The sequence below is a fragment of the Epinephelus moara genome, chromosome 2 (genome assembly GCF_006386435.1).
Source record: "Epinephelus moara isolate mb chromosome 2, YSFRI_EMoa_1.0, whole genome shotgun sequence".
NCBI classification, from domain to species: Eukaryota; Metazoa; Chordata; class Actinopteri; order Perciformes; family Serranidae; genus Epinephelus; species Epinephelus moara.
Genome location: NC_065507.1, coordinates 11,697,509 through 11,725,287, shown reverse-complemented (window position 1 = coordinate 11,725,287; position 27,779 = coordinate 11,697,509). Strand labels below are relative to the sequence as shown.

Here is a 27,779-nt window from a genome sequence, read left to right as displayed (position 1 = left end):
TAAGCTTGGAGTCATATACAGCTAATCAAGGTTGCCAGCAAAAATAAATCAAGTCCAAAGCTAAAAGGTCCATTCAGAATGTGCACTGGCTTTCCGTGAAATGAAAGAGTATTTCCCATTCACCAAAACACAGGCTGCCAGTTGCATGCTTTGCTGTTTCTTTCGAGGCCTATTCAGTTGTGGGAGGTGACAAATTATAAAAAAATACTAAAAGAGTCACAGCGTCATCGGCGTGGTGAATAATCATTCTCTGTCTGAAATGTGAAAAACAATGCAGGGGTATTAATAGGAAACTTAACTGCTGCAGTTAAATTCAGGAGATTTCCGGAGATATCCTGGACACCAGCGGTAGGCACGTCATCTTTTTTAATGCAAGCCAAGTCCTTTAATATCAGCACTGCTGGTGAAACTATAGAGTCTGGCAGATTCATATACCTCCATCCCCACCACTCTGTTCCCCCCATCCTTTACTATTATAAAATGCAAATGTTATGTCACCCACTTCACGCAGAGATAAATCTGTTATTTCAAGCATTACTGCAGAGAGCCTCACCACCCCATCGTTCTCATTGCTGCACCAGTCACATAGTGATAATTTACACCCCAGCCCTTCTCATTGATACTGTATTTCATAACCATTTCCTTTCAATGACTGTTAAATTAATTAATTTCGAGATGCTACCACTTATGAAACAGGAAAAGAGGCATATCTTGGCTTCCCAAAAACATGATTAGATCCAAATGATGGAGCAGGATGGTGTGCTGTATGATGAAGTACTGTTGGAGAAGTAACTCTTTTTTTAAGATAAGATAAGATAAGATAAGATAAGATAAGATAAGATAAGATAAACTTTATTGTCCCAAACGGGCAATTTGTTTTGGGCAGATAGTGTGAACTGAAAGAAGTCTCATCTAACCTTACCAGTCAATAGTGCTAAGGTTGAAACAAGTAACAATATGGATATCAATCAACATGCAATATAATATAATAATCACCCACATTTCTCCATCTCATCACCAGGTAATTATTAAGAAGACAAGCCAAGAGTGTCATCAATAACCAGAAAGTTAAAACAGCCACAGTAACAGCTTTCACACTCTTTGAATAATATGGTAAATGACAATTTTGATTCATTACAACATTGATTTTGTTTTTGTTTTTCTTCCACCAGAAAAGCATCAAATTCCATATTTCCTGCATTTTGGTGAATATTTGTGCACCAATTTCTGCCTTTTCTGCATCAATTTATGATGTAAATGTCTTACATTTTGTCAAAATAAGAGCCCTCTGCTACTTTCATGTTCTTATTTTGGGGGGGGGGAAATGCACATGTACCACAGGTGGCTTTAACTCAGAAGGTAGGGCAGGTCATCCACTAATCCGGTCCACATGTCGAAGTATACTTGAACACAATACTGAACCCCAAATTGCTCCCGATGGCTATTCCATTGGTGTGTGATTGTGTTTAATTCTGAGTAGCAGGTGGCACCTTGTATGGTAGCCTTGGCCACCAGTGTATGAATGTGTGTGTGAATGGGTGAATGTGATTTGTGGTGTAAAAGGCACTATGAGTAGTGGAAGACTAGTAAGGCACTATAAAAGTGCAGGTCCATTTACATGTTGCAAATATTGACGGGGATGTTCCCCCTCTTTACAATTACATCATCTAACATCTGAGATCTCAGAACACCACATCCCTAACACAAAGTCTGATGGGGCAAGAAACTCGAGCACACAGATGATCAAAGAGAAAACAAAGGCAAACAGTAAAATAATTCAAATTGTCCACCAGCTTCCTGGTTCTGTATTGACCTGCTCTGCTAACCATATGTGTGCAGCCACAGTTACTCTGTGCGACAGTGGAAAATTTCTATTTTACCTCCAAATAAAGTGTTAAGAGTCAGGTCATCAATTTAAAGCCTTGGTTTGTTTACAGCTTGCAAGAGTGGGGGGCAGAGCTTCTGAAGAAGCACTTGTGGTTGTTTTGGTTTTGAGTTCTATTATCAAGAGTCTTTCTTTAGAATAACAGACTCCACCTTTAATGTAATATGTCGACCTAACCGATAAAAACAATAGTCAAAGCTGCTAGAATCAGACCTGAGTTCTAATGGAGCTGTTCTTTAAATCTTCGTCTGTATAAAAGTATACACTATAGTTCATATCCTGTTTTTATTGCCTTTAAAAACTAAATAAATAAAAGACGAGAACATAAAAGAACACAAAAATAATTTACTGAAAATCAATTTTTGTCTATATTCTAAAAACAGTTGACATTTTTTAAAGATACATTGAATGTTAATGGTAAAGGTATAACAAAAATATCTTGTTGTACACATTTAGCTAAAGATCAAACGGCAGTAGCGTCTAGTTTTACAAAAATGTGAGACCTAGCAAACACTGGTGAGTGGCCCACCTGTAAATACGAACAGAACAGTAGTGCACATCTTCAACATCATATTTTTTATATCAAATGATATCATAATAAACATATTCAAACTGTGGTAATTCTCCTGACGTTCTTGGAGCTTTCCTCTGATAGACACACCTGGGCTTGGCTCTCACTGTGTAGGGAGAGGTTGCTGGAGGACACGATGTCCGGGACCTGCAGCACACCATCGAATTTAGGTTATAGTGACATCAGGTAATTTTCTGCAGAACTCTAAATGGACAACAATTCCTGTGCTGAAACCTTTTTCCTACATGAGTGCAGCAGTGACACTGTGGAGGTTTTTATGTATTGTAGTTGGCAAACAGTCCGGTGTACAATCACCTGCAGACCTACCTGAGGTCGACTGGAGGACAGCTATTGCCTTAAAGGTCAAGTGTGTTGGATTTAGTGGCATCTAGTGATGAGGTTGCAGAACTGAAACTTCTCTTAGGTGCCAAGCATGTAGGAGAACTATGGTGGCACATAACACGATAATGCAAATTGCACTATCTAGAGTCAGTGTCTGATTTGTCTGTTTTGGGCCACTGTAGAAACAACATGGCGGACACTGAGGGAGAGGACCCACTTGATTTTTAAATATAAACGGCTCGTTCTAAGGTTAGAACCACAACGTTTCTTATTTTCAGGTGATTATAAACTAATAAAAACAAAGTTATGAGTAATATATTCCATTTCTGCCAATATACGTCTCTAAATCCTGCACACTGGACCTTTAAAGACCTCAAAGTGACTCTCCTCCACCTTTAGTAACTTCAGATAATCCTATTACCGAACTCATTACTTCAGAGACAGTGAATCAGAACTGAACTTGTGACCTCAAGTCAGAGCTGCTCCACATCAGGCGTAATTGGGAAAAGAAGCCACTTAAACCCACAAGGGACCACTTGTCCCTCCTCTATTCATTATTAGACACCAAGATATCAATACAGTATGTTATCCAGAATCAATATCTGTTCTTCTATCACAGGTAAGGCCTAGAAACCCCCCCGAGGCACAAACACCTCATTGGCATCGACAGGCTTGAATCATGTGTGGGTGATAGCAGTATTTACAGACAGAAAAGCTGCATTTTTCTCAATTTGTGTCTCAGTGAGGACTCAGTTTAGTCCATGCCAGCATCTACACCTGTAGATCATCCCAATATTTAGACTGCAATGATGGTGATGATGAAGGAGCCACTTAGAAGTGCCCTGGAAGCTAAAAATACGGCTGCTGGCATTTTGTGAAGCCGTGAATTGTGCCAAAAAAGTTATACGACATCCTGTCTGACATCAAGCAGCCTGATGGGAGGCCAGTGGAGGTGCAACAGTACAGCAGTGCAGTTTGTTCTTGTTTTCGTTCATGGGAGGAGCTGGCAGACACTCCAGCTGCAGAATGAATGGCTGCATTATTCAGCTCCAGTCGACCTCTCTCTGTCTATCTGTCTCTCTGTCACCCTGCCCTCCCACCTCTCTTTCTCTATCTTACCTTGGGAAAGCTGACAAAGTCCTCCTGCCTACGAGTTCCCATGATTACCCCACTGTAAGCTGCATCTGCAGAGTGAAAAACAGCAATTTAGCCTGATCGCCCAGCGCAGCCCCTCCGACCAGCTACAGCCAACTTTGGACTTAAAGCTGACCTCAGCAAATAGTAGAAATTAGATCATTTAGCGGCTCAGAGGCCTGAGATGTGTATCAAGTAAACACGGCATCTGAGTTTAAATCCGACTTTTGTTTCTGTCTGAGTTTGAAAAATATAAATATGATTTGTTTGATTTTCAAACCTGTATATTATGTGGTTTGTGGCTGCTCAACAGGCCATTTGCAAGTTTGCTCTGTGTGTCCCTTCAAATACTATGTTAGTAATTACTATGGCAATGTGCTGTAAGTGATAAAGCAGCTAGTAAAAGGACGATATCTTTGCATGTTTAAGTGTGTCCCATTTACTAAAACCATGCATACTTAACAGTACAGGTAACCATTTTTAGGAATTTGAATCAATTTTTTCCACCATTCCAGACCTCCACTTGCTTTACTTCCTTTCTTGTACTCTATTAGGCACTGGCTTTTGCTTTTGCTCCTTGAAAACACATCTATCTTGTATATTTCTATTTTCTGCCAGATATTTAATACTGGTTGAGTTGGTTAAGTCTGGTTGCTACTGGTTGTAAATCGTTAAAATTGTGGTTACGGTCCTTAGTGTTACTGTAATTTGAAGCATTCTCTGGCACAAAAATTTCCCTTGGGATAAGTAAAGCTCTATTGAATTGACTTTCCATACAATACGAATGTCAATTAGTAGACTCATGTGTCTTGCTTACATTGTACGGAGTTTCCGTCCCAGTGGACATCAAGACCGTGTTACTTTTTGTTAAAGTAACACTGTTATTGTGAGGAATTATAATTAATCTTTGACAAAGAAAAGAATACAGACTTTATGTTCAATGTGATAAATTACACAACTCATTGAGTCGACAGTGTTGTATGCTAAATGAAATTAAACCAATACATTTCCGAAATAGCATGAATAAAACATAAAAAATCTAAAAACCTGCAGCATGCATGTAAAAATGGTTGGCAAAAATGTAAAAAATATATATATTATTTGTCATTAAGGCGCTAAAACTAACACATGCAAACATACTGGAAAGGTCCTTTACAGTGACTAAGAATCTATTATGTGTATTGTCCTCCATCATAGTTTTTTAAAGGTATACTATGCATGATCATTAATAACTGTTTGTAAACACGCTCGCCAGCAAATGTAAAAGTAAAAGCCAACCCCAGATTCACTCTCATTTGGCATTTTGCCTGGCTGTGTTTATGTTTTTTTCACCGCAGTGTTTCAGCTGCTTACGGTCTGGCACCTAGTCGCTACCTATTTATAAAGTCACAACTTCACCTGAGCGCTGTGAGGCATCATTATTAAAACCCACTGTCATGGATTTATATAAATCTGACTTCATGACACAGTTCGTCAGAATAAAATTAATTACTTATTACTTACAGTGTAGTTTCGGTAGTTTAATCATGGTGAACTACGAGTCACTCTCTCACCTGTGGGGCCCTCACTTGAGTATCCGAGGTTGACCTTCCCCCCTGTTGTCTCAGCAACCGGTCCTCTCCCGCTCCCCGATTGGTCGAACCTGCAAATGCCCAAATGAATGGTCCAATGGAAAAGATAACCTTTAGCAGAGATACGGCAGAGCCACTTTGTCAGAGGCTATGCTGTTGTGAACAGACCATTTTCTTTTCTCATAAAGCTGCAGTACATCAGGGGCCCCTGCATTGTTTTCATCATAAAGTGCTTTGACAGATAAAAAATGAACATCATCATTTTTCTGTGCATTTTATTAGACCCAACCAAAGTGCTCAGCTCTCACTTCAGTGTGCTCAATGGGAAAGCTGTAAAAATTGTGTTTCAGCTGCAGGGAAAATGCTGACAAATATAGTGCGTAATATATCTGCTTCTTAAATGAGCTAACGACAAATCTTAATTAAGTTGTTACAAAATGTAATGACTATTTAATGCATGTAATTTCAAATCCATGTCCTCAATTCTATTTTATAATGAGGGACAATAAAAGCTCATTCATTCTGAGAAATAAGTTGAACGTATTAGCCCGGGCTTCATGCTGAGTCGTCATATTTGCTTATGTAAAATATAAATGGAGCTGTTCGCCTCTGTTTCTTTCACAGATTATTGGCAGCCACTTTCTCCTCTGCTTCAGACTCTGCTGTTGATCTTAAAGTTATTTTTGTTAGTTTGGAAAGTGAAGAAAATCCAAGGTTTCTTAAGTCTGAAAAGATCCTCATAAAGCAGCAGGTATCAAGAAAGAGCACTTAAATCTTACCATGTAGTCTCCTGTGGGCTCGATTCTGAAAGGTAAAGAAAAAAAATGAGGCATTAAGTTTACAGAATTATAATGAGCTATCAGCCGCTACTTTATTACACTCACTGCATTGACCACAGAACCATTGTGCTTGCTCACTGCATCTACAGCAATACGAGAGCTGTAAACGTCCCGCCGTTTATTAGTTTTGGGTTCTGCACTAATATCATCGCCTCCAGTCACTTTGCAATTCAGTGGTGAAAGCTGGAGCTGAGTGTTAATGAGTTTTGTAACACAGCTTCCTGGTTGTCTTTGCCAAAGGTCCTCCTGGCCACAGCGAAAAACACAACAATATAACAATGGTGCAGATGGCACTCGCCTCAGGAGACATATAAACTGCTCCTTTTACAGGGAGAGAAATTGCCTTTGTCATTATATTTTAAATCCCTGCTGTCACGCTGGCCAAAGTCTTTGAGGGCGACTATATTAGATCCCTTCTACTTTCCCAATAATTACAAAGCATACATTACTCCCCATTGAGGTGGATTACTCAAAGAAGAGCTTAGCGGCTTGGAAGCATGCCACATCCTTTAACATGTTAGACATCCTCATGAAGTTAATTGAACTTGCCCGAGGATGTTACATTAAAGCTGTAAGGACGACGGCGACGGAGGTATCAGACGTTTCAGGTATAGAAGCGGCTGCCGCAGGAGAAAGGTCACACCTGCTTTATGATAATCCCTCAGCTCCAAACCATAGCTGTGATTTGCAATGGTCCAAAATCAGTCACGGGGATTACACACTGACTTCTAAATGCGTGACTTAGGGCCACTTTTTGTTATCGGGCACAAACAGGCCTCCTCTGCCTCCTTGTGCTATAGAACGACGATCCCCACGGAGATGGCACTCCAGAAACATCTCTGCAGCGTCCCTCTTTTCCTGGCCAGATTTTTTTATATCATCACCACTTCACTTCCACAACTTGCCAAGGAATCGACCTCTCTGTTTGGAGAGGTGACAAGTAGTCCAGCCGCATCACAAATATTCTCGGTCAGGTTATGAGCTCTAAAGGAGTCGCAGTAAAACTGTCTCACTATGTGGTGGTTTTAAACTCTTATTAATGGGCTTTGTAGAATTTCCTGAGCCAAGCAATTTAGTACTGCCTTAGTCACCTTTAGTCTTAAATAAAAACCAAAATTCAACATGTCCCTCTTAAAGGAATAGTTCAACATTTTGAGAACTATGATAAGTGGCCTTTTTTGCAGAGCGTTAAATGAGAAAAGGTCTGTTAGTTCAGTATAAGCTACAGCTAGCAGCCAGTTAGTTTAGCACCACGACTAGAAACAGAGAAACAGGTAGCCTGGCTGTCTAAAGGTAATTAAATCCACCTACTAACACCTCTAAAGCTCATTAACTAACATTTAAAGCCATCCATCCATCCATCCATTTTCAACCACTTATCTGAAGCTGGGTCGCAGGGGCAGCAGGCTGAGCAAAGTATTCCAGATGCCCCTCTCCCCAGCAAAGCTTTCCAGCTCCTCCTGGGGGACCCCAAGGTGTTCTCAGGCCAGATGAGATATGTAATTGCTCCAGTGTGTTCTGGGTCTGCCCCGGGGCCTCCTACCAGTGGGACATGCCCAGAATATCTCTAACAGGAGGCGCCCAGGAGGCATCCTGATCAGATGCCCGATGCTGCTGTTTCGGCTGCAGCTAATGGGGATCCTAATAAATGAAATGAACCACCTCAACTGACCCCTTTTGACGCGAAGGAGCAGCGGCTCTACTCCGAGCTCCCTCGAGATGTCTGAGCTTCTTACCCTATCTCTAAGGCTGAGCCCAGCCACCCCATGGAGGAAAGCTTGTTTCATAAACCATGTGACTATTCCTTTAAATCTAGAGCACAAGCTGTGTCCCACAGCTTAATGTGACACTGTGTTACAGTGGGGTATGTTCAGTCAAACATATTGACTCATCTGGCAGCACCAGGTGTGAGTCAGGACCTCATGTTCCCCAAGGTATAATTTCTGCCAGTGTACCAACACCTGTAATCCTTTTAGCACACAGGTTGATAACATGTCCAAAATCACCACATTCCCACCAAACAACCGTCAACTCATCTGCACATCTCAATGACTTTTATCAGACTGACTGACAGGGTTGTAGACCCAGGATCGAGACATGGTCCCTTTATTTATCCAAGGGAGACTCACTATAATTGCCTTCTTTAAAAACCTATTTTCTGCAACATCCTGTTAGACGTTTATTAAATCATACACCAGAAGAGGAGAGACCACAAGTCCTATTAAAGTGAAAGTACTCTGTCTTGGCTGGTATTTGATGGAAGACATTATTGGAAAGTACAAAAGTACAAAGTTCAAACTAGATGATATTTTTTTTTGGCTGGACCTGCAGGAGAACAGGTGCCAGCCCTGTAAATGTGAAAGTCTGTCACAAAGTAAAGGCTGATTTATAGAAAAAATTCGGCTCCATAATAACTCACAAGGTTCACTGACAAAACAACTGTCTTACACTGGACTCATTTTCCCCACATGCACGTTGTACAATACGCAAATGTTATTAGCATCAGCTTATGACATTTACCATTGTATTAATCAGCCTTAGCGGACTTCCTCTACTCTTATGAAGCCAGGATAAATCACACATAAGACTTAAGACATAAGGCTTTTTTCATTTGAGAGGCGGGCCTTCTTGTGGTCGTCACGACAACATTTGGTAAACAATGGAGGGGAAACTACCCTCTATTTTAAGGTCTCATGTACCCACACAGATCTCCGTTTCCCTGTGCCCAACACACTATTTACTGACAGCCTCTCACCCTCAACCAGAGCTACAGTAAGAACCCTCTGCCTGAACATTTTAGGAATTAGAAACTAATTACTGTGACATAAAATCAATCAATCAATCAAATAAATGCTGCATTGATTTTACGTGAAGGTAAGGGTAAGTAGGTGATGGGGTGGTTGCCTGGCAACACTAAAAAAGGAGCAGTAAGCATTTTTAACTAGTGGCTTTCAATTAAAAAAAGGGCAGTGCGGTACGCCTCGCGTTTTGCAGCCTGCAGAACACTTTCTGTGTGATCAGGGTCTAAAGATGTTATTTTGTGGGGGCTTTATTATTTTCACAATTTATTGATTCTTATATAAGAAATAACAGTAAATAAAAGCTTTGTTTCTGCTGAGGAAAATGCTTTTCATCTTACAAAAATAAATAGGATAACTGCGTCAATAAGATGTATAGTTACATTTCTGGGGAGGTGCACATCATGCTACAGCATAGGGTACTCATCTGTGTCGTACATATGGCATCAATCCAAAAACGCAAAAGTAGTTACACCATTGGACGGAAGTGTTTGCCATTGCACTTGAATAGGCGCCACAGTGATTCTGCTGGTAGGGTTTTTGACATCACAGCAAAAAAATAAAATGAAAATCCCTAAAGAAATTTACCTGTATATGCTTATATCATTATCTGTGGCAGTCGTGTTCTCAGATGTAATGAGGTCAGCTAATACCATGTTTTACAGATGTTTATTTAAATGTTTGTATTTGATAAAGAGGGAAAAATGTTTAATTTATGTCAAGATGGTGATGAGGCACACGTGTGGAGGTGCTGACTGCCATTTAAAATCAGAATGTTTTGTTTAAATTAGGATTAATTAAAAGACAGGAGCTCTACATTTGTGTAAATGATATTTTGTCAGCAGACTCAAATTGTTTTAAAAGATATTCACTTTATCAGTATCAGTAAATTGTAGCTGTTGCAGACTTTTAATATCCAGGGATTCACATTATCAACACTACCATTGACTATCCCTGTAACAACTTGGCATCAATTTAGCACATTTACCATAAATAATAGACATATACTATGTTTCAACCCAGTCTGGTAGTTTATCAGTGAAGAGCAGAAGACATATGTGTGTTGTAGCAGAAATGAAACATGCTGCTTTTCACTGTTCAAGAGGTGAAACGTCTTGCTCGTCCCAGTTTTTGTTGGATTCAAACCTTGCAGTCATACAGTACACACACTTCTGTAACCTCTGTGCCGCTGCTGTTTCCTGAGAAGAAAGGCTTTGTGCTGACAACTAATGTTCTGCCTTTGTCAGAAAATATATAGCATGCCCTTGGTGAAGGCCAGTGCGGGGCAGTGCCGAGTCACAGCGTGTAACCGCCCATCTTCTTCATTATACTTTAATCACAGTTTCTGTAGTGGGAAAGTGTAGAGGTGGGGGGGGCTTTTCTTTTTTACCTAAAGCAATTCAAGGAAGAGAAAAGTGCATACTTGCTTGTCTCCTTTGTCTGTACCAGAGGACGGTGCAGATACAGAGCAGGAGGAGCAGCAGAAGAGCACAGAGAGAGGCCGTTACCGCCAGAGGGACTGTGCAGTCATTCTCCTCCTGCACCACCTCTGCAACTGAGCAGAGAAGGTCACACCGGTGTTTCGGTTAAAGAAATGCTGAAGCAGTTTTGTTACTTTGCAATTCAATTACAGATTTGCAGACATAGTGTAAAGAAAGCAGTGTTCAATGTCTTGTTTTAATTTGTAGTAGTGTGCACGAGGGTGGTTGCAGAGGGAAGCTGCTCTGAGCGGATTCTGAGAAAATGGTACGACTACAAATGGAACATTACTGAGATAATAATGCAGTATTTGTATTTTGGGCCTCAGAGAGGTTTGCTCTGTGATGCAAAGTCATGCAGTGTTGATCTGGCAGCTCTTTTCTGTTCCACTCTCCTCTTCAATAATAATGCTCAGTGATGATTCACAGGCCTCCCAAAAGAGAAAGGGACAGAAAAAGGGAGAAAGAACAAAGTGAAACGCACAAAGAGAGACAGATTTAAAAAAGAGAGAGGAAGGAAGGAATGTAGACAGAGAACTTAACTGGGACGGAACAAAGACAGACTCTCACTGTGCATTTCTGTGCATGTATGTTATTTAACATAAAAGACAACGGCTGTATTCTCTCACCCACTGTCAGATTGACGCTGCTATTCAGTGGTGTGGTGAGGGCAGACACAGAGGCCAGACAATCCACACGAGAGCTCTTTGCCGCCAAAAAGCTGAGGTTGCTGGTCACAGTGAAGAGGCTCTTCCCTGACTCTTGAATGCTGATGTTGTAGTCACCCCGTCTCACCTCCATGCCAATCCCCTGAGAGAGAGAATTAGTATTATTTATATTCTGCTTACTAATTGGGATGGTTATGCTCTGACTCGACAGGATTTTGCAGTTATTCTCTAAATACTCAGGACACAACTGTATTTAAAGTTGTTTAGCTAGTGTAATGCTGCATTCAGTGGCAGATCAGTGTGTCTGGTCTGTAGTCAGAAGTGGGACCAAGTCATTGTCTGGCAAGTGAATTTAGAATTTCTGAATTTAGAATTTAATTTGGTCTGCAAATAGAAGTAAGAACATAATGTATTAATCTACAAATTAATGTAACTAAAGTCACAGCCTCTCACAGAAAATGGCAGATACTTAAACATCCATCCATCCATTTTCTAACTGCAGTCCTCTTGAGGGTCGTGGGGGGGCTGGAGCCTATCCCAGCTGACAAGAGGTGAGAGGCGTGGTACACCCTGGACAGGTCACCAGACTACCACAGGGCTGACACATAGAGACAGACAACCATTCACACCTATGGACAATTTAGAGTCATCAATTTACTTGCATGTCTTTGGATTGTGGGAGGAAGCTGGAGTACCTGGAGAAAACCCACGCTGACACGGGGAGAACATGCACTCCGCACAGAAGGGCTCCCACACCCGGGATCGAACCGGGAACCCTCAGGTTCGACAGTGCTAACAACCACACCACCGTGCCGCCCGATACTTAAACAGTACAGTGCAAAATATACAATACATTAACATAACTTAGACACCTTTGCAGTCTGAAAACGATGTAGGCTGAAGCTACGGCTTATAACAACTACCCCTTTAACAGCACATTATATTTAGCAATCAACAAAACAAACCGAAACAGGCAAACAAGGCAAAATAGCAACAAAATAAAACACTTTAAGTTCCTGTACCTTGTTCTTATACGTCAGTATTACAGTCTGATCATCCATTTTCATATTTGATCAATACATCATTTTTAAACTTTTGTTTAAACCTACGTAATGTTCTACATGTTTTCAGTTCGTCACTACAACTGTTCCATAAACTCACTCCTAAAACTGAGTTTCACAGTCACAAGTAAGTCTCAAGTCTTTGCACTCAAGTCCTGAGTCAAGTCCCAAGTCCTAAACTTTAAGGTTCGAGTCCTAAACAAGTTATAATGCGCTCTTCAACAAATGAAATGCCAGTATAAATCATGAATGCTTTTTAAAATTTGCATTAATTTGTTAAAACACTTGCTGTGTCTCAAATCACATACTTCCGTTAGTAGCTACACTTCTACGTAGTATACTATGTGCACTATGTACTTATTGGCGTAGTGCGCAAATTTCGACAGGGTAGTGTTGTCTCAAACCAAACACGGCCGTTGTGCACTTACCGGAAACGACGACTGCAAATTTGCTCGTTAGCAAACTAGCATTAGCATTCGCGTTATCGTTTGCGGTACCAAATCATTACAGACTGCTAAATTAACCCAATAAACATACTGCTGGCTTATACCCAACAACACTATAGTGGTGCTCAGTGCAAAAAACACATGTATTTGTACAATGCAGCGACGTTCATGGTCGCACAGTCCTCGGTCACCATTTCCAGTTTGAAAAGTGGCCCTTCCCCTTCTGCTATGTAGCTAAGATGGCGACGATTGAGGGCGAGAAGCGTCCATAGTTCCACACTCAACTTCCTGACCGTTTGGTCTGGTGCTCTGTAACATAACGTTTATTTTTCATGGTCCTTGATGCTGTTGGATGCTGTTGAAATGGTTCAAACAAAGTGGATCTGGGATATTAAATGACTAGAAATGAAGGGTGTTAATGTGATCATAAGTGCTATATTGTAGGCAACTGGACTTGATTGAGTTACTTGAAGATGCTTTGCCTCTCATCCAAGAAGCTCTTTCAGTTCCAAAGGACTGGGGCGGAGTCGCAGGGTTTAAACTCTGTGAATGTGAACACTTACAGAGTCATTGAGGTTACATGTGAGCTCTGAGTTTCAGAGTCGTTAAGGTCACAATGTGAGTCATTGACCCACCCGCTCATCTTGTGTGTCGTTAGGTTTAGATGGGTCCAGGTGAGAATTGGTGTTAAGTCGTCTGGGGTGGGATCCCAAGACTGCATTGTAAGTGGGTGATAAATGGTGTCAAAGGCCACCTCCTCATTTTAGCGATGGTCGTCCAGTTTGATGTAGATTGATTCTTTCACCCCTCTTTCAAACCATCTGTCTTCTCTGGCTAAGACGTTGATATTGCTGTTCTCTAAGGAGTGTCCCTTCTCTTTTAGATGTAAATGGAAAGCTGAATCTTGACCTGATGAGCTGGCTCTCCTGTGCTGTGCCATGCGCTTGTGGAGTGGTTGTTTGTTTCATCAGTCCTCAAGCGACGACGATGGGAAATGAATTGATTTGTGGCACATTTTAAATTAAAATATTTTTTAATCTTTAGGCTTTGTGGAATTGAGTATTGAGTATTTTCAAGCCAAAAGGCTCAAGTACAAGTGAAGTCAGGAGTCATTGGTGTTAGAGTCCAAGTTGACTTGCAAGTCTGTTTTGATTTTGTCAAACTGAGTCTTAGGCCATGTTTACACAAAAACGATCCACTGGAAACAGAATCATTTCTCATTTTCGTTTTGAAAAAAGTTCCGCGTTTAGACGACAACATTTTTTTTGATCCGCCATGCAAACAGATCTGCAAAAATGACCAAAAACGCTGCAGTATACATGCCAGGCCAGTAGTTGGCGGTGTGACGCTTACGCTTCCTTCTACAGAGCGGCAATTTATAAACAAACAAAATGGCAACCGCATGAACGTTTGTCTGGACGGACGACGAGGTGGAGTTGCTACAGTAAATCTACACTATGATGGGGAAGCGTTGATAAATTCAATAGGGTGAGCAGCACAATAAGAGCTCTGGAGTCAACCATTGTTGTTGTGATGGTCGACTTTCTCGCGCATGCCGAGTGACTGTGACGTGCAAAAAGTTTCCGTTTTCAGAGGAACTGCATATTGCAAGTTAAACATGACAACGGAGACGGTGACGTTTCCAAAAAATTGCACTCTGGAACCCATTTTCAAAACATTGCGTTTTCAGGCACCCAAAACGCCGCTGTCGTGTAAACGATCGGCCAAAACACAACTAAAGTTTACCGTTTTCAGTTGAAATCGTTGTCGTATAAACAGGACTTTAAGTCATCAAATTTGCGACTCATGTCCAACTGAAGTCCAAGTCATGTGACTAGAGTCCACACCTCTGGCTTCAGTTCACACTAGTGCAGTGAACCTTAGCACCAAATAATTACACCTGAGAAAATTCATCAGCAACTGTCTTTGCAGATATAATGACATAATAATCCATGACTTTGTTTTGACCCCTCTAAAAGCAGTGCACCGCTCATCGTGACAGACTGACAGTTTCCTAAAAGGTAAAATTGTTTGGTCACTTTCTCTCCACAGAAAGCCTGCAAGTAATAATGCACCTGCATTTGCACCTTCTCTGGCTCTGCACAGGCACAAAATTAAAGCCTGTAATGTTTCTTTTTCAGAGGTACTTGAGAAGAAAGTGCTTTGGAGTTCAAATGGTCAGAAAGAGGTCTGTGAATTTTGTGAGAAACAAAAAAAACCCCTCTTTTTGCCTCTTGTAATGCTATATAGCAAATGCAGTTGAGGGCATTATACTGCATCAGAGTTACAGCTACTACAACAGTCTTTTTGTTGTGTTTTGAGCGGCCAGTGGGTTCATTTCATAAGAGAAATTTATGTGTCTAAATGGAGAGTTGCAGCAATGCACCTTAAGCTTGGTGAGTGTTTTCTAATAAATAAAATGTTTTGCCAACTTCTTAAAATGATAATAGTGATGAGGATGTACTTACCTTTCTGTCTTTCACATGCCATTGCAGAGTGGGTTGAGGGTACCATCCTGCTGCTTGGCATTCAAACTGGATCGACTGACCCTTAAAAGCCAGCCTGTTGTCGCCAGTGATTTTCACGCTGCCCTTTTCTGCAATCAGAGGAAAGTACATTCACAGACTTGTTTTTTTCTGATTTATGTGTTGCATACATGTATATATGTACTTCTGTAGATGCATGAGGGTGTATACGTTTATGAATACTGAGTAGGAATCTATGAATTTCTGTTGAAATGCATGTTGTTGGATGCACATATCTGAACCCAAAGATGAGCATCACCTCTCCAGTTGGCCTGCTCACTTACAAGACGGATTTCATTCGTCCCGTGTGATTGATTACATGTCTCAAAGTCTCAATTGGCTGACGAATGCTTCTCGTCTTTTCCCCTTCATCTCCTTCCCTGCCAGCCAAATAAGCCACTTAAGGCCCTGGGAGATACAGTATCTCATATGTGAAGTCTATTGTCTGATAGAATGAAAGGCGGTGGATGCAACAGACAATTGCTACCGACAGAAAGATAATTACAGAAGCTTCGCTGCTTTGTCTAAGCGAATGACATGTCTGTGTTGATTTAGGTTTAAATCCTCAGATGTTTTGTATACATTATTGGCTGTCCCTTTTTTTCAGCGGGCTTTTATTTGACGCCTGATTTGGTGTCATAAACATCCCACCATCCAATTCTAAAAGAGTGGACTCCGGCTGCTCTTAGAGAATCTCTGCGCCTTTGCATAAAGGTTGGCAAGGAACCAGCAGCCTCATTTGCACTGACTGATGAGGGGCTCTGGGCGATCATGGCAGATTGATACATCTGAATAGAGAAAGGAACGACATCAGCACTCTCTCCCAAAGCTCCAATTTAAGTGATTCCTGAAATAAGGTTTCATAAGGTTGGTTAATCACTGTGGGGAAACTCTGAAGACTTTGGGCTGCTGTGGCAGGCTGTGTGAGGCGGAGAGCCCTCAGCTAACTCTAATTCTAGTGATTTGTCAGCAGGGGTCCTCAGAGGGGAAATTGCTGCTTTGAGGGCAGCATTTAAAGACATGTCTGTGTACAGGACTGATGTGTATGCGCATGAATTTTGTCTTGCATGAAAAGTATATAACACTTGCACTGTACATGTGGGTGAAAATTTATTCCAATGAGGAGGGCACAATGCCTCCATGGTCCCAACATCACAGGCATGTTCACTCTTCTCTGATTTATATTGAAGAGTTCTCCTTTTCTGCAGCTCCACTGCAGACCCTGCTCGTACTCAACAGCTCCTGCAGCCATATTGATTTTCTCAAGTGAAAGGTTTGTGTGTGTGTGTGTGCCGTGTTTGTGTGTGAGTGAGTAAGAGAAATAAGCAGAGAAAGAGCAGCAAGAGGAAGCAGGCATATGTTGTCATATTTACATCGTCTTCATATTGGACAATTAAAGCAGGGAGCATGGATGATATTGCACGCAGAGTCAACTGGCCCGCTGTAGATTTGTGGCTCCGTTCCAACAGTATATTTGCAGCTGCAGTACACAAATCACAGGCAGAGTTGCTGACTGTTAACTGGGCGTGCCAGGATGCACAATTAATTCAAAGGCTGTGTCAGGCCATCGTGATCCTCTGCATCCACACTGGAGGGCCTGATTCACCATGCACTACTGTTAATGGCTGCATATGTCAGTGGGGATTTGCGGCACTGGCAGCGATGGAGGCTCTTTCCGTAATATATTGGAGACGATGGGTCATTGGTTTTGTTTCCTCTCGCTTTTTGCAGAGAGGATGTTTCCACGCAGATTTTGTTTTAGCTGAGTTCTCAGTTCAGGTTGTACATACTGCAGCTGCAAATAAGCTGAGTGATAAGGTCAAGGGAAGCAAAGGTCCAGGCAAGTCTTGAAGCATTGCTGTAATAAGTTGTCATCGAGTTTGAGGCATGCCATTTCCACGTGAGCTATGCTTTCAGACCTAGAGTTGTCTTGCTTTGGTCTGAATCAAGGACTTATTTTCTTATAAAGCTGCATAATTGCCTAGAGTTGGTTCATGTTCTCACGGCAGCATTTACAAGATAAAATGCTTTGCGCAAAAAAGCTGCTCTTGATTGGTCAGAGTTTCCATGTGGGAAAAATATAGGAAGTAAAGCAAACGTTGAAGAAGAGTACACTTGCAAGATAAATGTGACACTTTCTAATGTCACAATGGAGGGACAACTACACAGGTTGATTTTAGCGCTGCTCATCGCGGACTATATTACTGTCATTGTTCATTTTAGTCAAACCATACAGTTTGAAAACGAGGCGCGGCTCCAACTAGAAAACAATGTTTTGATGCATTGGATGTGCTGAATGTGCATATTAAGGAAGTACAGGAGGAGGCGCACATTAATAATCCTCCAGGACTGTAACATGCTCATGTTTAACCCAAACAATGTGTCATGTGACTGCAGTTGGTTCAGATCCAGGTCGGAACTCGAGACCACCTCTTCAAGAAGGTCTCGGTGCAGTTGTTTTGGTGCACACCTGAGTGTGATTACTGTGTTCACACCTGCCCAAACGAACCACACTTTGGGGGCAAACGAACTTGAGTTCAATTGAACCGAACCAAACAGGGCAGGTGTGAAAGCACTCTAAAACTGCATGTGTCAATAGAACAGAGTGGTCAGTATCTCCGTAGAGATGCACGTGTCAGTGTTTTTATGTGTCTGCTCAAATAAGGTGTTTTTCATCAGGCAATCTTTGAACTAAGGAGCCATACAGAACTTATTGAAATGGGGGTTGGTTCCCTACTTTTTGTCCATCTTTTTACTTTAATTAAACGAACAGTGTGTAGAGTTCAGTGCATCTATATTCCAGATTACAACCAGCTGAACTCCAGGTTAGAATTCCCTCAGTGTTCATTGTTTAGGAAGTTTTAATCGGGAGCCAAATTAGTCACAGAGGTCTCCTCCTTTCCAAAACAAATAGATACAGTGATTTAAACCGGAAAAAAATACTGAATAAATCAGTTTCACGACGCAAATCAGTGTTTCTGCAACACTGTTTGGCTGATAGGCTGCTTGCCAAGCACCTGCTGATGTGTGCTCACGTTTTTCTTTTACAATTTAAGATCCCAACGTTCAGGAGGTTTTTGCCAAGACTTTAATTATCCACAGAGGTTGTGTATCCAAAACAAAAGGACCTGGTAATTTAAACCAGTAAAAACACTGAATAAAAATCAATTAATATTGTTCCAAATTAGTGCTTTTCCAACACTCAGCTCATCGCGGAGGAGCTGCTAATTACAATGGCCGATGCTAAAAATGCTGCCCTATTTAGAGCCAGTGCTTGGTATCTCCATTCTGGGCTGCTGTAGAAACAGCATGGTGGACTCTGCAATCGAGGACCTTTAAGTATCCTCCCTTCGGCAAAAAAGAAAAAATTGCTTTACCCTTCTCTGACCTCGCCAACACCCCTAATAATTTTTACAGTCCCTAATTTGCATGGAAATGAAAATGTATGTGAACGGTAAATGGTCAATTTAAGTGTTAATTTAAGTGTTAAAATGCTGCAGTGCTCTCCAGCTTGTGACATCAACACCATCAAAACTGCAGAGAACTACAGATTCCCATCAAGTCCTAACTCCTAACCTGCCAGCAAATGGCACAGTATGTCCTCTTATCTGCATAAATATGGAGAGGAGAGGAGAGGAGAGGAGAGGAGAGGAGAGGAGAGATTGGTTGCAGCTGCAATCTGTAAATCCTGCTCTGCTGCCTGGTCTGACTGGCATGGAGTCCAGCGCTTTGCACCTGGTATTTATATCTGGGGGCCAATCAATTCCTATCCCCGACACCACCCACACTGTCATTAACAATGTCACAGAGACCATCAAACATGCCTGGGCAACTGTGCTCCACCACACAGGCCCAAATGATTTCCCACCCTTGACGTACACCGTGATTGATCGCTCAGACACTTGTTCAGCTGCTTTTACAGAAAAACTTTTCATTCTCGAATTCCTTTTCTCAAAAAAAAACAAAAACAAAGGCACCTAATTTGGGCGAGCGCCTTAAATACTGAGGCAAAATTTAAAAAAAAATAAATTGTCACTGAGTCTTTGTGTTCTTTATTTTTTGGTAAGTAGAGGTGGCGATGTGTGGGTGGTCAGAATGAAAGCTGCTACACAAGTTTTGCTTAGTGCCTTCATTTACCTCTTTTTATTACATGCTGCTTTTTGCCTCGTCAAGGTTAAATTCAGTGTGTTTCTGCACTCTTTCACACTGCAATGGTTACAAGTGAGACTTGCCATCTGCTTGGTTACCTTCACTGCTATACGTGTGTGTAAGTGTGTGTGCAGACTTTTGTTTGCAAGAAAGTGAGTATCCCTGAGAGGAGCTGGCTGCACAAAAAGCCTTTGAAATTCTCTGCAGCAGAAATAAACAGTTTCTTGCTTCCTTCCTGCTCCAATGAATCAAGGTAACACACGCACACACATGCACATAGTACCTCCTCTGAGTCTCTCTCTCACACAGAAACATTTGCTCACATATGGACGGACCTTGTACAAACAGGCTTGCTGTTTTCCTATCGATGCCCTGGAGGTCACAGGTCACTTGGCCCTGGTTGTGCCTCTGCGTGTTTTTCAGGACAAACACCCAGCTGTCTTTCTGTGAGGCACTGGCTGGCTTGGCCGTCACATTAGCGGTGATGAAGGGCAGGACACCAATGTCCCTGGAGATGGTGAGAACCGCTGTACTATTCAGCAACCATATCATAACGGTCCATTTGGTGGTGGTGGCAGTGCAGGTAAAACGGGCCTCCTGTCCTCGCAGCACAGTTAGTGTTTCAGGTGAGAGCTTCACCTGAGCTCCAACTACTAAAAGAGAAACAGACATAAATCACATTAACAAACCTTTCCATGTTGAACTGAGTCTGAAACACCATTTACCAACACTGTTGCCAAACCAGTAGTTCCCAACTGGTCCAGCTAGAGGGTCCAGTTTCCTCCTTAGTCATTAGTTCAAGGTCCACACAGTTTAATACATTCAGCATCATACTTGCGTTTGGCCATTTCAGCGAGCTAGTTTGCTGTCTCTGTCAAGTAGCTGTCCGTTAGTCACTCACTCTACAGCAGGACACGGCACTTCAAAATAAAAGCTCTGTGCTGGAAATTCACTGCACTTAAAAATAAAGTGTGTTTTTTACAAAATTGATGTGTTTGCAAGACACTTTCAGTCCATTCAGAATGGACCACAACCCACTAGTTTGGAACCACTGTGCTAAACCACTTTGACAGAAATAATTCAACATTTTTAGGAAATGTACGAATAAGTACATTTCCTAAAATGTTGAACTATTTCTGTCTGGTTTGAGTAGTAGATGAAAAGATGAGTATGACTCTCATGTCTGTAGTACACTAAATATGTAGCTATGGAGCTAACAGCTGGCTAGCTTACTTTAGCACAAAAACAAACTGGGATTATGTGCTGGACTATTTCTTGGTTGGGTGTGGTGGCCACCTGAAGTCCTGTCATCACCAAGAGATTGCTAAGACTTTATTTCCCACAATGTCGAACTGTTCCTTTAACAAAACCTAATTAGACCACAATCAGAATCAGAATTGGCTGTGTATTGTATATTGCATCGCCAAGTTGGCCGTGCAATGTACAACACCTGGCATCTTAACTACACAATTATTATTGGCCTTTTCAGAAACTCACTCCACTCCACAGCAGTCAAATGCTTCAGTTCTCTTGACAAGATTTTGCTATTTCCTTTTTTTGCAATGCAAACTGACTCCTTTGCATCCAAACAGTATCAGATTGACATTATGTCAGAGGCGACTTTGCATGTCATAGTGAAGGGATACATTCAAGTTGGTGCAGTGAAGGAAAGGAATGAGTGAGGAGCAGATTGATGCCACAGAAATAAAATGAGAGTAGAGCGGACATTCTCGTTCAAATCAACATAGCAGGATGGTCAGAGCGGCGGCCATTTTATTACACATTATCCACAAAAATTAGTGTGTACGCAGGTTTTTTAAACAACCCGCCAAAAATATGTTATAGACTCCTTTCCCACTGCCAGGAGATGATAGCTGTGCAGCCATCACGTTTAACTTCCTGTGTGTGTGGGTGTTTTATTGGTGTGTCACATGTGACATCACAAACAGGCCATGTCAGTAGACAGAAGAGAGGAGCATAGAGGCCAGTCAAAATGTGACAGTGGTTACTTATTTTTATATATTTCTTATGTTTTCAGTCTCTCTCTCAAACTTGATGCAGACTGATTTGAATCAATGTTTGAGCAGACAGTATTTTGTGGCAGCGTGTGGTTGCATCTTGCCGGTAAAGGAGCTAAAATTAGAACATTCACACAGGTGTTGTGTTTCCATCAATGCAATTCAGAGCTGAAGACGATAAATACCTGTGACTACTGCAGATTCATTTAACCTAATTGTGAATGCTGATTTAAGCCTTTCTGTTATATTAAAAAGTCAGATGTTAGTGGGTGTTTGTGGGGTTTTTGTGCAGTTTACTTTTGCTATATCAACCACTGTAGTGGTCTGACTTCCATATAAACAAACCAACTTGTGACAAGTTGCGAACTCACTGTTTTGAGGTTTTATAGCCATGACCAAACAAAAAGTGGAATTATAAAGTTACTTTTTCAAATAAGCATTCCATTACTGTTATATCCCTGTTTCTGTTGTTGCCATTAATTGCATGTCATTTGAAACCTGATGTACTGTAACTGCTTCTGATGAAGGAGTCAGAGCTGCTGCTTCAAGGACAGCTGAGAGGCAACGACCGTGGGGATAAACAGCATGTAGAGCCAGCGTGATTTTTGCATCTAAATCTGTGTGATTAAGGATTTATTTCAACTAAACCAGAGCTGGTGTTTGTAAGAGCAACTGACTTACTGACAAGATGACAAACAAGACTAACTCAGACAGTTTTAGTGAGTTTTATTTTGTTTCTGTCGAACTTGAATGAAGTGTGTTTTATGATGAGTCAGTCCTAGTTCAGTTGAAGAGAGAAGCTTGGATCAGTGTATGGTTGTCTTCTTCTGTTAAATGTGAAAAATAAGGGTAAAAAACGGCCAAAACTTGTGTGTGTGACACAATTTATGGCCCCCCTGATGTGATTTGCCATGATAGCAACCAACACACGTTGCTTTTGGACCAGTCAAATTAGCACGGCAAACAGTTCAATGTCTTTCCCACTCAATTTATTTCTATAGTTCATGCTTTATCTCAGTTTGTCCAAAGAACAGACAAAACTAAACAGAGTGAATATGAGTTTTTGCTTTTTTGTCATATATTGCTGCACAAATCTAAATCTTGCCATGACAGAGAAGCCAGTGTGTGTCACTTTCAAACAAATTATCCAAAATGTTCAAGACCTCAGAAAGAAAGACAGAGACAAAGAAAGAGAATGACAACACAGCTCCCTAAATCTGTATTTTACTGTGGCTGTCCAGATGGAGACTGGTGATTTGGCCGGGTGCGTGAATGAGGCCAAACAGGATTTAGGGAAGAAATACTAACATAACTAGGAGAGTGTAAATCCATCTGTAGCTGCCAGAAAGAGGCTGCGGCATCATTCTGCAGGGTAAACATTTTAACAATAACCTGCAGAGTTCGATAAAACCACAATGATTATACCATTAGGGCTAAAATAGAAGAACAGACTCTACAAGGAAACGTTCATAACCCACTGTGCACTAACTGTCAGGAGCTACTCTATAAACATCACCCAGACACATCAATGCATGCCTCCAGTTGAATTCCAGCATATCTGTAAGGCTTTCTCTCACTGACAAACGAAGAAGAAAAGGAATTAATATTAATACCACTCTGTGAAATATGATATAAAAGGTTTACACTACAGTACTCAGGGTGATGTACAACTTGTTTGTGGTGCGCTAACTGCGTTACCTTCCACAGCCAGCACGCTGAATCATAAATTATGCATCCCTTTAGGAAAATAGGCCTGAGAAATATCTAGGCCAGCCTATACGGCTATTTCTTTTCATTACAATCAAAGAATGGCAGTCTAATGAGCATAATTTGTGCATGCTCCTACTGGGACCATGAACCAGTGACTCTGAAGTCCCCTGACCACTGGCTACATCTTAGTGTTAACTAGATAGGCAGCCATTTTGAAGAAAATTAATTATAAAGTGCAGATAGATCATTAGGCCCTCTAATTAGACTGTGGGTTTAATCTGAAGGGTGCTGCTATTAAGCACACCACGCCGAAGACTGAGGCCGTTAGCACAAGCACATTACTGGCCTGTGTGACACACAACTTCATTCAGACAAGATGCTGTGTTTGTTTTGAGCTGAACTCTGACCTTGAATCCAGAATGAGAGCAGGAGCACTAACAGAGAGAAGTTGTTCATGTTTAATCGGTCGATGCAGTCAGTTCATGTTCAATGCTGAATGGACCTGAAACAAAAAGAAGTTAATTACTGAGGAGCACTGTTGATCATATTCTCAAGTCATCAGCCATGCTAGTAACAAGACTCTGGGGATGGCAACATCTTTCTGTTTGTTTAGACTGAAATATCTCAACAATGACTGGATGGATTGCTATTAAATTTGGTAAAAACATGCATGTTGCACAGAGAATGAATGCTACATTCCCATGAGCCTCAGCTGCACTCAGTGTTTCAGTGTTGGGGAGTAGTCAGCTACATGTAGCCTAATTAAACCAGTACTTTAACTACATTTTGCAGTAACTACATTCACATTTGCATAGAGATTCAAGTAGTTAAATTACTTTTTTTGGCCTATGTTTGTGTGTTGTTAACCACTGAAACTACTAACAATTTTGGGCCATAAAAGAATTTGCATTGCTTCTCTAATGTAATTGAACTAAACAGTTAGTCATAAGTATTGATTATTGCTATTTTTAATAAATGTTCAAATAAGTTGTTGCTTGGTATTTTGGAAGTTACTCTTCTATCAGAGTAATCCTGCTTGGTGCAAAAACCCCCACCTGATTTCTAAAGGCAGGTGTCTGACTGATAGGCATTGTACATAAAATCAAAGCTGACAGTCCTTGCGCCTCTCCATGAATAGTGAGGTATTTTATTTTTTTGGTTTATGACCTGTAAACAAGTGGACACCTTTGACAATGAACTCAATTGAGTAGCATGATTTGTTGGCATTTGACTTTCTGTAAATAGCCTGGGCCAGGGGTCTTTAACGTTTTTCAGGCCAAGGCAAGTTTATTTATAGCACATTTCAGCAACAAAGCAATACAAAGTGCTCTACATGAAACATCAAAAGCATCAAGACAAGGTGCAAAAGACACACATTATAAAAGCACATTAAAAAGCCATTCATTAAATAACTAGAGAATAGAAAATAAAAAGTTAAGATACACTACGACAGATATAAAACACAAGAATACAAGTTACAGTGCAGTTAAAATCAGTAAAAGTATTTGAATAACAAAAATTACAGTGCAGTGTAAGACATGAATAAATATTTGATTTAATTGTTAGAAGAATGCCTTTATTGTCATTACACATAATGCAACAAAATTAAAGTGCCACATCTGATCATCAATTTTGCATCTATTAGCGTATGTGAGTTAGTTCAGCTTAGTAGCATTCACAGTTCAAATGGCCCAGGGGAAGGTCAAGGGCCAAGGACCTCGTAGCTCAAATAGAGACGGAGCAGGGGCCCCTACATATATTGTACAAACTTGAGTTGCACTTGAGATAATATTCTCAACATTTTCGGGTCCTTTCTTGTTTGCGCTTGCCTGCAGCTGCTAAGTTAGCATCAGTTGTAGCATGGCTAGGTGCATCGCCCTTCACCTCTTTGGTTTCTGAGGCGGATGGTATGTCAGAGTTTCTTGCTCAGAGAGTTACAAAACAATCCATTGTGGCTCACAAGAATGTCCATACACTTGGAATAATAAAACAGCTAAATGGCCAATACGTTTCAATAGTAAGTACAGTGATTTAGCATTAGCTAGCTCACATGAATGAGTGCACAAGCATTAATGGGTAACAGCCTAATGTTGTGTACTGCAAATTAAATGTTTTGGGGTTGTTTGTTTTTATAAATAGGCTGATTATTCTTTGCTAATAGCATGTTGGATTCATGTTCATGCATATTTTCGAATATATTTTAATTATTGGGAATTATTGAGGACCCCCTTAGTTGGTTGAATCAGCATTAAAACACTCACGATTAAGCCACAGTAATCTTGTCTTCAAATATTTTTTAAAAGCCGAGCAGCTGCATTTTTTACCAGCTGCAGGTGTGAAATAGATTTTTGGCAGAACCCTGATTACAATAAATTGTAACCAAGATGACACAATTGACCTGAAGATCAGGTTGAGAAAGAAAAGACCTGATTTTCTGAGACGCTCCCCAATTGATAAAAACATGATGAAAGACTTTTGTAACTTGTTTTTCAGATGAAAGGTCACTGTCACTGTCTCCGCTGCAGGTCTGACATTTGTAGACGGGGAGCCAAGATGTTTCTGTAAAATTGGGATAGACTTTGGAGGACCGAAAAGAATGGTTTCAGATTAGTTTTCATCTAACTCGAGAAAGTTTGGGAACATCTAGCACTTTATTTCTGACTGACAAGACAATAACTGAGGAAAGTGTAAAGTTTCTCCATGGAAGGAACTCTCATCATTTCTATCACATATTGTATTTTAGTCAAAGTGCAATAGTTTCAGTTCAATTTAATTCAGGTTTAAGTATAATTAAGTTACCCAGTAAAATCACTTGTGTGTAAATAACTTGCAGCACTGCACCTGTCTCTCAAACATTTCTTTCACACACAGCATAAAGCAGCATCTCCTGAATAAAGTCCAAGTTAAGTGAACAATAAACAGCCATAAATCCTGCTGTGTTTGTTTGACTCACCTCAGTATGGTGTCTCCATAGATCAGCTGCAAGTGTCCCACACTGTGGATACATGTCAGTGGTAATGCTCCTTTCTCACGCTTGGTGCACAGCCATGTCACCCAAAACTGTCCCGTTAAATATTACCAAACTCAGAGGGAACTTTGCCCCGTGCTACACACACATGTAAATATACAGAGTGAGTCAGACTGCAAACAATGCCCCTTGTAAGTCCCCAGTTCCCAGGGGACCTTACGAGTAGACCTCCACCCTCTGCAGATGGATGTATTTGGACACAGTGGATGATGTATCTGTATAATAAACATGGCAAATGTACAGTGTGATGTATGGCAGAGGGATGACATGATTCAATAACTTTAGCCATTCTAGTGGCATGACTCTGGACGTCAGTCTGTCTGTCTTTCGGTTTGTCCTCCACTTCAGTCCAGACTGGATTGTTTTGAGATTGAATTTATTGTCTCTAATGCAACCATGAGTTGACATTTTTGGTTTAAGTGAAAAATCTCAACAATTATTGGATTGCAAGAAGTTTGGTACAGACCGTCATGGCTCACAGATAATTACTTTGTCCCAATTCAGGGGCTGCAGCCTTCAAGGGCTGCATCTGAAGACCAACTGCGTCACAGCGGGGCATGGGTGGATTATTGGATGCGCCTACTGGGCACAGGCCCAGGGGCCCCTGCAGGTCTTCACTGGCAAAATGTCACTCAAATAAACAGGTACCAACTAGGAAGAGGCTCAAAATGACTACAAAAAAGACCACAAAGATGCAAAGGAACTTCAAAGAGACACAAAATAACCACAAAAAACTGGCAAAGCAAACACAGAGATACAAAATTCCCATTCTCGGAACCCATCAGCTGTATTTGGCGTCTGACTTCCGGCAGACAGCGATACAGCCTCTGGGAGCAGGCCCCTGATTTTTTGGCATTCTGGTTTGATTTGGGCGGAGGAGGTTAATTTCTGTTTCCGACTTCCATTTATATGTAAGTAAATATGCTGAACCATTGCGATGGATTCAGAGTTTGCAGTGACGCCAATTATGTTCCGCCTCGTTAGTTCACCGCACGGACCGTTTAACCTGGCAACAACTGCAGCCGGCTCAAACGTGATTGGTCAATATCACGCGGACTACAAACAGCCTACAACCGGAAACCAGGGCTCTTCCGCTCTTCTTCCGGAGGCAAGATCTCCGGGGTTTGCCTACAGACTCTACATTCACTGAATGGAGAGTCACAAGAGACACAAAGAGCTTTTCTTTGTAGTGATCTTAGAGCTTGTTCTATATTATCTGTAACTCATGTTGCTGTCAGGACACTCTTGAAAAGAGTTTTTTTCTGGATAAATAAAGATTGAAAAGAATAAATAAATAAATAAAATGATCAAAAAAAGACACAAAATTACCTCAAAGAGACACAAAACCACAAAAAGATGCAAACATCAACAATAAAAGAGGCAAAACCACCACAAATTCTGTGTCTTACTCCTATAAAGGAGAGGGGTTGGGGCTTGTTGTGTATCTGTGCCCAGGGGCCCACTATCTCATAATCCGCCCATGCAGTGGGGCAACAAGGTTGTCCCATTTTAAAGGCTTCTTCAAATGTGGCCAAGAAACTTGCCCTTTTTGTTTT

At 41.1% G+C, this 27,779-nt stretch overlaps 1 protein-coding gene across 4 annotated transcripts; it reads right to left on the bottom strand.

The window, feature by feature from the left end:
* Positions 1-2,210: 2,210 nt before the first annotated feature.
* igsf5b (immunoglobulin superfamily, member 5b) lies at positions 2,211-26,284 on the bottom strand. 4 transcript variants are annotated; one of them, XM_050066732.1, is made up of 10 exons: positions 26,149-26,284; positions 23,603-23,697; positions 19,803-20,120; positions 15,262-15,389; positions 11,248-11,428; positions 10,564-10,695; positions 6,283-6,307; positions 5,486-5,574; positions 3,918-3,982; positions 2,211-2,603 (listed from the first exon to the last, which is right to left on the bottom strand). In XM_050066732.1, the coding sequence occupies exons 2-10, from the start codon at positions 23,649-23,651 to the stop codon at positions 2,493-2,495; spliced, it is 1,098 nt and encodes a 365-aa protein (XP_049922689.1). In that variant the 5' UTR covers positions 23,652-23,697; positions 26,149-26,284; the 3' UTR covers positions 2,211-2,492. The 4 variants fall into 4 exon arrangements, with proteins under 4 accessions (XP_049922689.1, XP_049922699.1, XP_049922706.1 ...); XM_050066742.1 differs by having other exon boundaries at positions 19,803-20,117; XM_050066749.1 differs by lacking the exon at positions 3,918-3,982.
* Between the last annotated feature and the right edge of the window lie 1,495 nt (positions 26,285-27,779).